This window comes from Eleutherodactylus coqui, chromosome 7 (assembly GCF_035609145.1).
Source record: "Eleutherodactylus coqui strain aEleCoq1 chromosome 7, aEleCoq1.hap1, whole genome shotgun sequence".
NCBI lineage: Eukaryota > Metazoa > Chordata > Amphibia > Anura > Eleutherodactylidae > Eleutherodactylus > Eleutherodactylus coqui.
Genome location: NC_089843.1, coordinates 122500606 through 122515461, shown reverse-complemented (window position 1 = coordinate 122515461; position 14856 = coordinate 122500606). Strand labels below are relative to the sequence as shown.

General features: G+C 45.1%; 1 protein-coding gene across 1 annotated transcript in view; it reads left to right on the top strand.

Moving 5' to 3' along the window:
- The window catches only part of LOC136572750 (uncharacterized), a 67791-nt gene that overhangs the window by 23976 nt on the left and 28959 nt on the right, over positions 1-14856 (top strand). The window contains exons 10-11 of the mRNA XM_066573610.1: positions 9304-9500; positions 12832-12890. Of these exons, the coding sequence (XP_066429707.1) occupies positions 9304-9500; positions 12832-12890 (256 nt within the window). The remainder of the gene's footprint in view (positions 1-9303; positions 9501-12831; positions 12891-14856) is intronic.

Genomic DNA, 14856 nt, shown 5'->3' with positions numbered 1-14856 from the left:
GGAGCGGGATACAGCTGAAACAATAGTATCAGCTGTATCCCAATGTGAACTCCTCATAAGGCTGATCGTTCTCTTACAGCATGCTGAAAGACAACGATGAGCGACGGCTTAACGAAAACTGCACGATGTCAGTGCAGTTACACACAACAATTATCACTCAAAAGACGGCTTTTGAGCGATAATCGTTGTGTCTAAACGGGCCTTTACACAGTAACTAGTAAAGTTTGGCAAGATTTGCTTCCTGCTGTTAGTCAGGTCAACAACCCAATTGTGTCCACCACTATATGGTGCAGACCAGACCATCTCCATGAAGTGCTTTTAATTTTTGTTACTTTATCCTTAGTATACCCATGCAGCTAGTTTGTCAAGTTTTAATATGTTGTTGTTGGCCGTTTAGTCATCCCCTAAAGGCTCCCTCCCTCCATGTTTTTCGGTTTTGCTCTGCTTCTTTCAGTTGTGTGAGATCTATGCCAGTATCAGCCATTGTGTCCTTTGGCGGCCGGGTCTTCTCTTTTGCCACTGATCTGTCCAAGCATTATAGAGTTTTCTAGCGACATGGCCAAAATATGTGAGTCCAGCCATCTTCCCCTACAGTGATATAATTGGGTCTTATACGATTCAGGACTTCTGTTACTCTCGCCGTTCAGGGCATATGCAGCAGCTTTCGCCAGCACCACAGCTCAAACACATCCATACTCCTCCTATCAGCTTTTTTCACAGTCCAGCTTTCACATCCATATATAGCAATGGGGAAAATTATGGTTTGCATTATCCTGTGTTTAGTTGCTCTGCCGATATCCCTACTTTTCCAGATTTTGTGCATGTTTAGCATTGCACTTTCCCTATATGACTCAGAATAAGAGACCATACCTGCCTATAGCGGAAGTCCTGTCCTGGTAAGAACGCACCCGATCACAATCCTCGGCCACTCACTGTCCCTATCTCGAATAGAAGTAAAGAACTAAGTAAGAATACAACTACCACCAATAACCACAGTAATTAGCTTGACATGAGCAGGGAAAGATAGGAGGCCAAGATCCAGCTCTGATTCCACCAACCATCAGATGAAGACTGAGAATAACCAGCACAGGCCCACAGCCAAGACAGGAATCAAAGCCCTCCCTAATTGCCAAACAGGGGCAACAGGTAGCACAATACTTCAATAGACATTCCCAACAGTACTAGAGAAAGCTTGGAGGAAAATCCAAAATAGTGCCTAAACCAGATCTCCGTGAAAACAAAAACTTCTTGCAACAAATGCTATCCTACGTTTTATCTCTGGCATAGATTCTCCATCCTGGTGAATTTTTGAGCCAAGAAAGATGAAGTCTTCACACATTCTATGGCTTCATTGTCGATTTTGATTTGAATTTGGCCATTTTTTGCAGTTGTCATAATTTTAGTCTTTAAATTCAGGCAGAGGCCCATTTTTTCACTCTCAGTTTTAATCTTGCATATCAGCTGCTTCAGACCTACTTCTGTTTCTGAAGCAGAGTTGTGTCATCTGCGGAACGGAGATTGTTGATGTTTCTTCCACCTATTTTCACCCTGATTTCCAATTCGTCTAGGTCCATTTCCCGCATGTTCACTTTTGCATATAGGTTAAACAAGAAGGGCGAGAAGATGCAGCCCTGTCGGACGCCTTTGCCGATCTCAAACCCATCTGTGCCCCCCCCCCCCCCATACTGTGTTCTGACAGTGGCTTCTTGATTGGTATAAAGTGATTTGATTAGCTTGACTACATGTGCCGATACGCCTAGCTCTAGTAGGGCGTGCCATAGCTTGTTATGGTCAACGCAGTCAAAGGCCTTGATGTAGTCGATAAAGCACATGTAGATATTCTTTTGGTATGACTGTCATAAAGGGAGGTTCTGCCGCTCAGGAACCCTTATATTAGCCAGTGCGAAGTGCTGCTACAAAGAGTGTCTCACTTTGGAGGACTCGGCACAGACTCTCTGTTTCCACCTTTTGTTGCTTTTATTTGCATTTTACATCATTTCATTTTTTTCCCTATAGCTTTTTAGTGTTTCTTTACTGCCTTTTTGTTTTAATAGTTTAATTGCTGTACTATTGTTGTTTATTGCCCCCTTTACATCTTTGGCCACATTGGTTTCCTCCAATTCCTAACCCTTTTGTTTCTGTAAGGTATGAACCGCTCACAGTCAGTATTTAAGATGGTTTTAAACATTTCCCATTTATTGTCTGTACTCTTATTTCTGAGGACATTGCCCCAGTAAATACGTTTTAAGGGCATCTCTATACTGATGAACTTTGCCTTTCTAAAGTTCAGTATTTTTGTGCCCCCTCTCACTTCCCCCCAACAAAACAACATATTGAAAGACAAATTTTCTCGGTGCCCCCGACCTGCATGCTGCTTGTTTGGTAAGTCTGTTGGTTAATATTGTCTGAAATGGCCATCCCTCTAGTTGGGTCCTGCACAAGTTGGGAAGGGTAATTCTCTTTAGTTATCTTTAGTTTGAGATCTGCAGATTTCGGCTTCCCAGTTTATATCTAGATACCGTATATACCGGCGTATAAGACGACTTTTGAACCCCGAAAAATCTGCTCTGCAGTCGGGGGTCGTCTTATGCGCCGGTAATACAAAAAAAAAAAAAAGTGTAAAAAAAAAAATTTATTACTCACCTCCCACGGCGTTCTGTCGCGCTCCGGCAGGATGTCGCTCGCTCCGGCAGGCTGTCGCTCGCTCCTCGTCCCCGCCGCAGCATAGCTTTCTGAATGCGGGGCTTGAAATCCCCGCTTCCAGAAAGCTAATACACACGCCGGCAGCCATGACAGCATTGAATGGCTGTGATTGGCTGAAGGCGCACGTGTTCGCAATCACACCCATTCAATGATGTCATTGAATAGTGTGATTGGCTGAAGCCACGTGTGCTTTAGCCAATCACAGCCATTCAATGCTGTCATGGCTGCCGGCGTGTGTATTAGCTTTCTGGAAGCGGGGATTTCAAGCCCCGCATTCAGAAAGCTATGCTGCGGCGGGGACGAGGAGCGAGCGACATCCTGCCAGAGCGAGCGACATCCTGCCGGAGCGCGACAGAACGCCGTGGGAGGTGAGTAATGAATTTTTTTTTTTTTCTCCACTGTATACCGGCGTATAAGGTGACAGTTGGGGGGTCGTCTTATACGCCCCGTCGCCTTATACGCCGGTATATACGGTAGTTACAGCCCCCATAATAATTACTTTACTGTGATTTGCTGCTTCATCTACTTGCCTTCGTTATAGTTTTCAGTAGATTCTATTATATTTAGTGGTCTATTTCAAACTTTTATGAGGATTTTATTTTTACTTTTTCCTCCATGTGTTTCTACCCATAGAGACCCCACTTGGTCATTTCCCTCCCATATAGCTTCCTGTAGTCTGGACTTTAAAGAGGACTTTACATAAAGACATACCCCTGAGCTGCTGCAGCCAGTGACAGCTCAGTGATGGGGCATTTTTTCAGTTTTCACCCCTCGACCCATTGAAATGACCAGTCCTGCATTTATTGTGGTATTACAGCGGTCAGAGCAGCGATCCAGCAGTGACTGGGGGGATCAGTCAGAGTCTCAGCGATCGGGCTCCCACGGATCAATCAGTGTCCCCACCCCCACCCCCCAGTGAATGAGTGAAAACTGGAAAAATCGCTTGTCTCCAAACTACCCCTTTAATGCCTGATGCCCATACAGCTTGTGTCATTGTCACACTGAATGTCTAAAATTGGTGTGCATGGGTTTGGTTAGGCCTCATGTCCACGGGTAAATTAATATTTAAAATCCGCAGCGTTTTTCCCGCACGCAGATCCGTGCCCATAGGGATGCATTGGACACCCGCAGGTAGTTAAATACCTGCGGACGTCATTTTTCCTTTCAGGTGCAGATCCGCGTGCGGTAAAAAATCCAGACATGCTCCATTTTAGTGCGGGTCTCCCGTGGGGACGGCTCCTGCGGGCTTCTATTAAAGCCTATGGAAGCCGTCCGGATCCGCGGAACACCCGTACCAGGTCTCCCTCCCTTCCCGGCCGGATCTTCTTTCTTCGGCCCGGCGGATGTGCCCGGCGCATGCGCGCGGCACGCTTCCGGCATGCCGAGCACATCCGCCGGGTCGAAGAAAGAAGATCCGACCGGGAAGGAAGGAAGAACCGCAGCGTCCGGAGAGGTGAGTTTATTCTTATTTTTTAGCCTCATGTCCGCGGGGCAGGAGGGACCTGCTACGGATTCTCCATGAAGAATCCGCGGCGGGCCTGATTTTCCCCGAGGACATGAGGCCTTAGGTGCATACTTTTTAGGAGGAGGAAAGACTTTACATCTTGCTATATAATTTTCCTTTTTGCCTTACTATAGGGGCACAGGTTATCATTCTGTAGTATGTGATAACCGTGATCTGTATGCACAGACGACCGTGATCGTGTCTCCAAGCCCCCTCTGCACAAGGACTCCTTGGGACCTAATTATTGATTTTTCTGTGTTCCATAACAACCACCTGAACGTGAACATTCCATTCAGAGGATTTTAGTGCCCGAGGACTCATTATTTCAGTCCCCTATTGCACTACAGAATATCAGGCTTTTACGCCGGGCTCCCAAGAGCAAGTCGAATTCCGACTGTGAGCCCGGCCGGTGATCCTGTGTACCCCCTATAACTTAACTGTGGATGCAGTCATATGCAGTACAGTTTTTGTTTTGTCCATTTGTATGTCCTAGGCCAGTGCTTAGCGATGACTCTGGTACCCACAGCCCATATGCAATGTTAATTCCGTATGGGCTACAGGTCAGACGGCCTCCATTAACATCAATGGAGGCTGTCCATGCAGATTCCGCAGCAAAATAGAGCATGCTGCAATTTTTCTTCCGCTCGTGGAATACGCAATTTGTATCCACAAGAGTGAACGAAAAATGAATGTTTTTCAATGCCTGCGTCTTACCGCAGAACATCCTCGCGGAATCCGCAATACAAATCCACTCACGTGACCATTTAATCCTGCGGTCACACTGTATGTAGCCGTGCACAGTACTATTGAAGACAGCAGGTAAGGTAATGGGCTTCTGGCACAATGAACATGCGGAGAGCAGAAAGGACTAAAAAAATTGTATAATGTAACATTTACATTTTGTTTTGGGTTTTTTGTCCCTCTTTGACAAACAAGTTTTGAATATACATTTTTGACCACTGAGCTCCCGCCTCCTCTTCGCCCCTTGACACTATTTGCAATGGGAGGTGGCGAGATGGGGCGGAGCTAAGTCCCGGAACTTAGCTCTCCCCCACCTCCTCTCATTGCAAATTGTGCCGAGGGGCGGAGAGGAGGTGGGAGCTCAGTGCTCTGCTCCCGGCTCTTCCAGCCTCCTGCAGAGAGGGACGCCGTATATCGTCCAGCGTGAATACTCGGCCGATATACGGTCATCTAAATAAGCGCTAAAACATGATCTAATCTGCAGCATATCAGGTCTCATTAATGCAGAATAAGGGCTTACATTCCCCCGTTCTATTTTTGGAGCAGAGAAACGTAAATCAAACGCAATTAAGCATTTACATTTTATTCCCATTGATTTTATTGTTTTTTTTTTTTTTTTTTTTTTACGAAAACCGAAATGTTTTCATTTAATTGCATTTCCTTTCACTTCTGTTTTACAAACAGAACAAGTAGCGCAGCCGACGGCTTTATTTGTTGAGTTGGAAAAACAAAAGTGAAGAAATGGAACAGAAATAAATAGAAAGATTTCTGTTTTTCTAAAAAAAAAAAAAAACCTTAAAATTGATTTCTGTTCCTCTGCTCCAGAAATGGAACACGGGGGTGGAAATTGGTCTTTGAATTCTATTGCTCATATTTGGATCAGCAGTATTGCTGTAATATACAGTAGCTACAGTGCGGACGCTGCTGCTTTATGAAGTTTATTTTACGTGTCCGTAGATAAGCTGTTGTTGGTTTATCAGTAGCAGCACTCTTAGTGTAGCGCGGAAATGTATCGCCTTATAGCAACAGACGAATCCATTGGGTTTTTTAAAGCCTGGGTGAGTTTGACCAGACACTGCTAACCAAATATGTGATAAATGTCAGTAAGATATGGGATTTTAACCCTTTCCAATCCACTGTCTGACGTCTGAAGACATTCTGATTGAAGCCTGTGCAGCTCCGATGTCGGAAGACGTCTGGCAGGGTATTCTTACTGTATATTACTAGCCACTCTGTTGTCAGGGACCTCTCCAGCATGTCCCATACTGCAGTACTGGCTCTAGCCAGCAGATGGCGTCATTGTATAATGGCAGAAAGAGAAAGCCCCCTAGGAAACCCTGAAGCCAAAATTGGATTGCAAAGGGTTGAGTTTAGTTTTTTCCTAATATTCTTATCTGACAAATTTTATAATTATACGCAGCTGTTATAAGGAAGGGTTTTTGTTCACTAGTATGGTAATTGATGTGGCCCTATTAGGCTCAATGTCAAATTTAAAGGGGTTGTCCCGCGGCAGCAAGTGGGTCTATACACTTCTGTATGGCCATATTAATGCACTTTGTAATGTACATTGTGCATTAATTATGAGCCATACAGAAGTTATAAAAAGTTTTATACTTACCTGCTCCGTTGCTGGCGTCCTCGTTCCCATGGAGCCGACTAATTTTCGCCCTCCGATGGCCAAATTAGCCGCGCTTGCGCAGTCCGGGTCTTCTTCTTTTCTGAATGGGGCTCCGTGTAGCTCCGTGTAGCTCCGCCCCGTCACGTGCCGATTCCAGCCAATCAGGAGGCTGGAATTGGCAATGGACCGCACAGAAGCCCTGCGGTCCATGGAGACAGAGGATCCCGGCGGCCATCTTCAGCAGGTGAGTATGAAGACGCCGGACCGCCGGGATTCAGGTAAGCGCTGTGCGGGTTGTTTTTTTAACCCCTGCATCGGGGTTGTCTCGCGCCGAACGGGGGGGGGGGTTAAAAAAAAAAAAACCCGTTTCGGCGCGGGACAACCCCTTTAACAGAGTGCTCCATAATATAGTGATCACAAGAAAATATATATGTGCTCCGAATAAACGCATTGACAAAGCAAATAATGTACCCATATAGATAGAAATGTCAGATTGCTGCAAAACTTGGCATGTAGTTATAAAAGATATCTATAAGACTGCGCTCCTGTGAAGATAATAGTCCAGTGTACAACAATAAGAAAAAAGAATGTTTAAAAAAGGGTGAGGACTCACCTGGTGCAAGGGGACCGTCTAATGGATAGACCCCCACACACCAAAAGTCCAGTTCAGCCTTAGGGCGCATGCACACAGGTGGGTCAAACGCCGCATGCGGGATTCCCGTAGCATAGTTCAACCCGGTGCCCGGCTGGTGGCCCCCATGTACCTCTCCGCCATCTTCCTCCTGTGCTGTTGATATACCGACTGGCACACATGCACGGTACAGAGAATGCCGCGCCGTCGCTATGGTGATGACGCAGCTCCTGCGACCATTCTGCAATGATTATTGAAGAATGGCCGTGGGGCGAATGGCTTCCATTGACTTTAATGGAAGCCTGCCATTCGTAGCCAAAACAAAATCGCAGCATGTTGCAATTTCTCCTCCGCGAGCGGAAAACGCTCGTAGGCAGGAAATCATGTTTCCTCATATCTTTCTATGGGCTGGATTTGCTGCAGAATCCGGAGCTCAGTGTACACAACATGACCATGTCTGACCAAATGACTTCACCCACAGGGATATCAGAAACATAGGCTGTCAATTGACACCAAGGAGAATGCAACTTTAAAAGACTGCATAGGGACTATAAATGATCTACTACCACAAATTCATGACTACTTGTGAATATGTTTATTTTGCAATCTAATTCTCCTAGTATGATACTGGGCTTGTAGAAAGTTGTCCTTGTGTAAGATGTGCGTGCATGAGAAGTCTTACCACACCTGGAATACAAAGGAGTGACTGGAGACACACGGGGATAGAAAAGAACGATTACACAAGAAACTTGGACTGCTATGGACTAGAACCATATTGTATTCAGCTACAAATCCTGGTTCCCTTTGGAAGCCGACAATGGTTGTACTCCAGTATGGAGGCCTCATGGTGAGCGCTTCAATGCTGCCTTTGCTGTGGAGCGGCACACTGCCCCCACTGCTGGTCTGATGGTCTGGGGGGCCATCGCATATGACAGTCGGTCACCCCTAGTAGTGATCTGGGGACACTGACAGCTCAGTGATATGTTCAGCAAATCCTGTGGCCACATGTGTTCCTCTCATGGCAGGGCTTCCAAAAGGCAACTTTTCAGCAGGATAATGCTCTGCCGCACACAGCATGGCTATCCCAGGAATGCCTCCACCAGGTTGCTACACTGTTTCGCCCTGTGCAGTCGGCAGATTTATTGCCAATTGAGCATTTGTGGGACCCATTGTGACGCCAGCTTCAGCAGCCTATGAGTTTGCAGGATCTAGAGACCCAGTTGCAGCATCTGTGGGCAAATATTCTGCAGGATAACATATGGAGTCTGTATGCCTTCATGCGTAACCGTATCTCATGTATCCAGGCTAGAGGCAGCACAACTGGGTATGAGAGCTTCCTTTTGAATTGTGCAGTTTTCCCCAATAAACGTATCCTTTTACTCTAAATGTTCTGTCATCATTACAATCATGAATGGAATCGGATGAATTTTTCTTACAACTCCCTATTGGTGCACTTTTTTTTGTCAATGAGTGTATAAATAATGCTGCTGATTTGGCTGAATTGTGCAGACACAACTCTGACAATGGGCGACACAACTCTGACAATGGGCGGACGCAACTCTGACAATGGGCGGACGCAACTCTGACAATGGGCGGACGCAACTCTGACAATGGGCGGACGCAACTCGTGACAGTAGACATATCTCTGCTGCTGTTTCCCCTGCGATTGGAAGGTATCTAAGCCTCCATACAGGATTGTGGAATGGAAAGGAGAAAAAAGAACCCAGGAGTTTTAGTGCACTGCCGAGATTAGTCATTGAAACAACGAGGTGGTATGGAGATGCTTTATTCATTACGTGTTTCTGCAGCATAGTGGTGCCTTCATCAGATCTTAAGCAACACATTGATTCTGACAAATTTGAAAAGAGTTCAGTGAGGAAGCAGCTGGATGAGTGGCATCACTGGGCTCGGTTTTGTATAGTACGGCTTTCTAAAGCTTTTGGTGTTTATTAAACATTCTATTTGTGACATTAAAAAGTATTCTGCTGAAATTGTTGCCATATTTTATGTTCTCATTTATTTTCTATAGATTTTACTCACATTACATTAAAATGTTTTGTTTCCTTTTCTTTAAACCAAAGTGTGGTTTGCTGCTTTTCTTACTAGGCATAATATTGGCTTCCCAATAGTGGAGTGCACCTCCGATGGGAAGTTCACCATATCCAAGCCTCGGGATACTGGAGGACTTATCTCTTTTGGCACTGTTGCTGAGCAATTAGTTTACGAAATTGGTGATCCTGAGCACTATATTCTCCCAGATGTATCCTGTGATTTCTGCCATGTTTCTATAAGTGAACTTCAAGGTATGTGTGTACAGATTGTGCTATAGATGTATAACAAATGTTTTTTATGATTTGAGAACATTATATGCTTATACAAAGCTTCCAATCCATCTATGTTTTTGTCAATTGTGAATGTTTTGAAAGCAACTTTACGGACAGCGAAATGGCCTTCATTGCAATTTCCAGCTAAGCCATCTGCTGCACTGAGTACATGAGCCAGGCAGAATAATTGGGACTTAGCCATGATAAGACACCACAGTCACAGAAAGGAGAACCTAAAACCTATTTCTTACCAATGATAAGAAGAGCAAATAGCTGCACCACTGGCATCCCAAGCCTTCTCGTACCAGCAGCGCTTTTGGGTCCATATCCCTCAGCCCAAAGAGTGATGTTCTGCCCAGCTGACTGATAAGGGGGCTAACCCCAAAACACTTATCTGCCAGTTTTAAATTGATTTAGCCCATTTAAGACCAAGCACTGTAAATATACGGAGCTTGGTCCTGGGCTTAAAGCCCAGCCGTATGTAAAATTACAGCGGGGATTAAAGCCTGCTTCTGTAATCAATCAGAAGCAGGACTGTTTTCAGTTGTTAGTTGCAGCTGATAACCCGGAGGAGGAGGGAGAAGTGGGTTTTAACCCTTTCTGCCTCTTCCTTTCTTTAGTACACTTAGCTCAATTAGCGATATATACTAAAGTGAAAGTGTTGCTTCCATTACAGGAGCAGTACAAGGGACGTTGTGCCATTGCTATGGCGATGACGTGGCCTGCTCTCTTGTGAATGTGTCGGCCGGCACATGTGCAGTTGAGAGGACGCCACACTATTGCCATAGTGATGACTTGGCTCCTTCAGCCATTTTGCAATGATGATTGCAGAATGGCCACGGCCCGGACGGCTTCCATTGACTTCAATGAAAGCCAGCCGCTGGTAGCCCGCAGCAAATCGCAGCATGCTGCAATTTACTTTCCTGCGAGCGGAGAATCGTAATCGATTTACGCTCGTGGGCAGGAAATCGCGTTTTTCCATAGCATGCTATGGGCTGGATTTGCTGCGGAATCCCACACCGGAATGCGCAATGCAAATCCGTCCGTGTGCAGGAGGCCTTAGGGCTAATGCCCACAACCGGATTTCTGCCTTGTTACCCTGGAGCTATTATGTTCTATTGAACCTAATAGCTCAATGTCCACGTTGCGGAATTACGCAGCGTGAAACAAATCTGCGGCATGTTCTATCTGCCCCGGGAATACGCACGGGCAGCTTCCATTGTAGTCCATGGAAGCCGGCCATCACACTATACTTCTACTGTACCACAGCGGAAGTATCGCATGAAAACGCGTCCCCGCCCACCGCCGGCAGACCCCGCTGCGATATTCCGTTAGCGGAGTCCACCAAGGCCATGGGCATGAAGCCTTAAGTTGTTTTTTTTCTATCTTTTCCTCACCTCCACTGAAATTCTAGTCCATGGCAAACGGACTGGGGAACAGCCGAGGTTGGGATGGAAATAATGTGAACATGTTAGCCTATAGCTGACCTCCAATAGATTTGTGCACTGTTCATTCAGTTTCATTATTTATGATTTATACATGAGAATCTTTTGTAAAAACTGCTTTTGTCCTCGTGTAGTATGCATGTAGTGATTTATGTGTTACTGTATGATGAGCTGTGTACTAGTGTTAAGCTGCAGGCAGATCAGGAATGTAAATGTTTACCTCATGATGTATATTCTATTGACAAATAGGCACCAACGTATTTTCAGTGTTGTTACAGAAATGTATTTTCACCTCCCGATGAACTTTTACCTTGAGAAAAACTTAATATAACATGCTTGAACTTTCGATGAACTTTCCCGTGAACTTTTTAAACATTCTCTGGAGCGGATGGTGAAAACTTCCATCCCTTACACATTTTAGACTCCAGTACTTTGACACGTACCGCAAAAGCAGATTGGAAGTTTAATGTCTTTTCATTTGCCATTCGTTATTCTTGTTGCTTGAAGTTATCTGTACTGTACTTCCCGTGGATACTGTATGAACTGAAAATGAACTTTTCAGACTGTTTATTAATCTGTTTTAATTAGCTAAAAATGAGCAGAAAAAGTAAAATCTTACCTTGGCTAACGTCACACAGTAGTAACAGCCCAATATTGGATGGAGGGCATTCAGTTAAAGAGGACCAGTCTCACTTCCCGATAAACTGGTTGGGTACATAGTCTTTCTTGCAGTCACTGACTGTATCAGCCTTTTTTGTTTGTTTTACCCCCCTCGTATTCAACTGCACCATTAGATACAGAAACAGGCAATTGGTATTCTGTCCAGTGGGCATTCTCCGTCAATGGGGAACATTATTGGACAGCTACGTGGGGGAGACTGTCCTGAAGACACGAGTGCTGAAAGTGGCTGTAATTTTGTGGGTGTATCAGCTAATTGCTCTTGACAGGCCTGTGACTAGTGCAGTGAAAGAATAGACCATCAGAAACTGTGGCTGATTGTTGCTTACTTGAACACTGGGATCGCTCTTGAGAAAGGCATAGTCTGCAGTTACAAGGAGTTCACTGTAGCTGGAGGTAGTAAAACTTGTTTTACATTGATCAAACTTTACATTTTTTCAGGCTTAAGGGTGTTCTCACACCATTCACTTTTTACCGTGGTACTACACTCCCATTGGGGCCTCACAGATCTGCGCTCGATTTTCGCAGCATTGTCTGTTCTAGTTTTCTGTGTTTTTAACTTACCTCCTCACGCATCACAATGATGGGGAGCGTTCAAAAAGATCTGTGAAATACTGTACCATGTGTTCACAAACATGGCGCTCGAAATCGCGGTAAAATGCAGCAGCTTCGAGCGGTAGTGATGAGCGAGCGTACTCACTAAGGGCAATTGCTTGAGCGAGCATTGCCCTTAGCGAGTACCTGCCCGCTCATGAGAAAAGGTTCGGCTGCCGGCGGCGGGCAGGGAGCGGCGGGGAAGAGCAGGGAGGAACGGAGGGGAGATCTCTCTCTCCCCCCCCCCCCCCCTCACCACTCCCCCTGTTCACTGCCGCAACTCACCTGTCACCCGCGCCGGCAGCCGAGCCTTTTCTCTCGAGCGGGCAGGTACTCGCTAAGGGCAATGCTCGCTCATCACTATCGAGCGGCGTTTAACTGAACGCATGTGTGAGAGTGGCCTCAGGCTTCAATACATAAAATAGTGTTGGGGAAAAATATACCAACCAATTTACCGTTTTCTTGACTTGTAAAGCCGGAGATACTTGGATACAACAAAATAACAAGTTCTTGTCCTACAAAATGGAATAACACTAAAAAATGTGCACAAATCTCATTTGATGCAACTGACTTTTGGCCTTTTGCTTTCTCAGATGCCGAAGCAGTAACCGTCCAAGGTGCCCGAGGGATGCTACCTTCTTCATTTTATAAGGTTTTTGGGGTTTCTTTTAACTTTTTATGACTAATCGCTGAAAATATGTCTTTGCATGATACTCCCAGTCCAGTGAGGTCCATTCAGATCACAACAGTCATTGCACAAGTTAATGTTATACATTGTAAAGGGGAAATCCAGCTAAAATGATCCGTGGACTAGTTGTCTAGATGAGCCTTATTGCCTTCCTTATGAATGGAGATCTGTTCACACATTGCTGAAGCATCTCAACAACTTTCTTAAAGGGGTTGTCTCACGAAAGCAAGTGGGGTTATACACTTCTGTATGGCCATATTAATGCACTTTGTAATATACATTGTGCATTAAATATGAGCCATACAGAAGTTATTCACTTACCTGCTCCGTTGCTAGCGTCCCCGTCGCCATGGATCCGTCTAATTTTGCTTTCTTCTGGCGTTTTTAGATGCGCTTGCGCTGTGCGGTCTTCTTCCTGGTGAATGGGGCCGCTCGTGCCGGAGAGCTGATCATTGTAGCTCCGCCCCGTCACGTGTGCCAATTCCAGCCAATCAGGAGGCTGGAATCGGCAATGGACCGCACAGAGCCTACGGTGCACCATGGGAAAGGACCCGCGGTGCATCGTGGGTGAAGATCCCGGCGGCCGTCTTGGTGAAGGAAGAAGTAGGAAGAAGGAAGACGTCGCAGAGCGGGGATTCGGGTAAGTAATATGTTGTTTGGTTTTTTTTTAACACATCCATTGGGGTTGTCCTGCGCCGAACGGGGGGCCTATGGAAAAAAACAAAAAACCTTTCGGCGCGGGACAACCCCTTTAAGAGAGGGACTCTGTCCATGAAACAACATTTCGTGGACCAATTTTGCCAATGTGTACCTATCTATACTGTGAATATATATACAGTACTGATGCACCTGCTTTATAAATATGCCTGTGCAAAACAGCATACACATGCATAATTATGGAGTGTATCATCTAAGATGTTCCCTTAGGGACTAATTCATAGAGTAGAAAGTTTCCAGAAACTGCTCCTTCACTGAAAAGCTGATTTTCCTTAAGGTAATGAGTCTTCAGGTGTCTGGGGAGGGGAGATATTTAAAGAGCTGTATCTCTACTTCAGAAGTGTGACAAATCCTTTAAAAGTACTATTTACACGGCTAAGTGGTAAATCAAATGAGTCACTCTAGTAGAAGTATTGAAAAATAAGTGAAATATACTGTAATTTGAGAGCACAACTCTGGACTGATCTTCTGCTTAGCTGCCCATAGACAGTACTCTCTATCCAAGACTTTTTTAGTAAGACAAATTAAGGTATATTTCCCACTTTTGAAACTTTAATGTAAGCTGTATGTCACTAAAATTAGCAAATTCACATACACACCTCTCATAGTTCTTGTCCTGATGGTTCCATGATGTCCGCCAGTCTTTAGCCACTACTCATCATAGCACATAATCACTGCTTCTGAAAACGTACCCATGGTAGCCAATTAAGTCAGCACTGTGGTTTGGTAAAGAGAAATTGGCCATGGAATCGTTACCAGGGGAACAGCGGGGGTTTGAAGGCAAGTATGTGAATGTTCTTTTTAGCTATATGCAGCTTATACTCAGGTTTTTGAAAATTGTTGGAGAACCCCATAAAGACTAGCTATATGCAGAATATTTGTAGAGGCAGTTTATTTCCAAGTCAGCTGCTGCAAAAGTGCTAAATCGAACTACTTTGACACAAAGTACACACATCAAAGAAAATGGATGCTGTTCATATTTCCTGACTCGACATTCCAGTTTATCCCAAAGATGTTCAGTGGGGTTCACATCAGGACTCTGTACAGGCCTGTCCAATCATGGAACATCGATATCTTAAAATAAACATAAAGCAGCATTGGATTTGGGACAAGGTGCGTTGTTGTGTTGGAAGTATGGCTGACCATTTCCAGAATGTTGTCACATTGTCTGCAGCATATTGTCTCGAATGTCAGGGTACACCTCCTTGTTCAA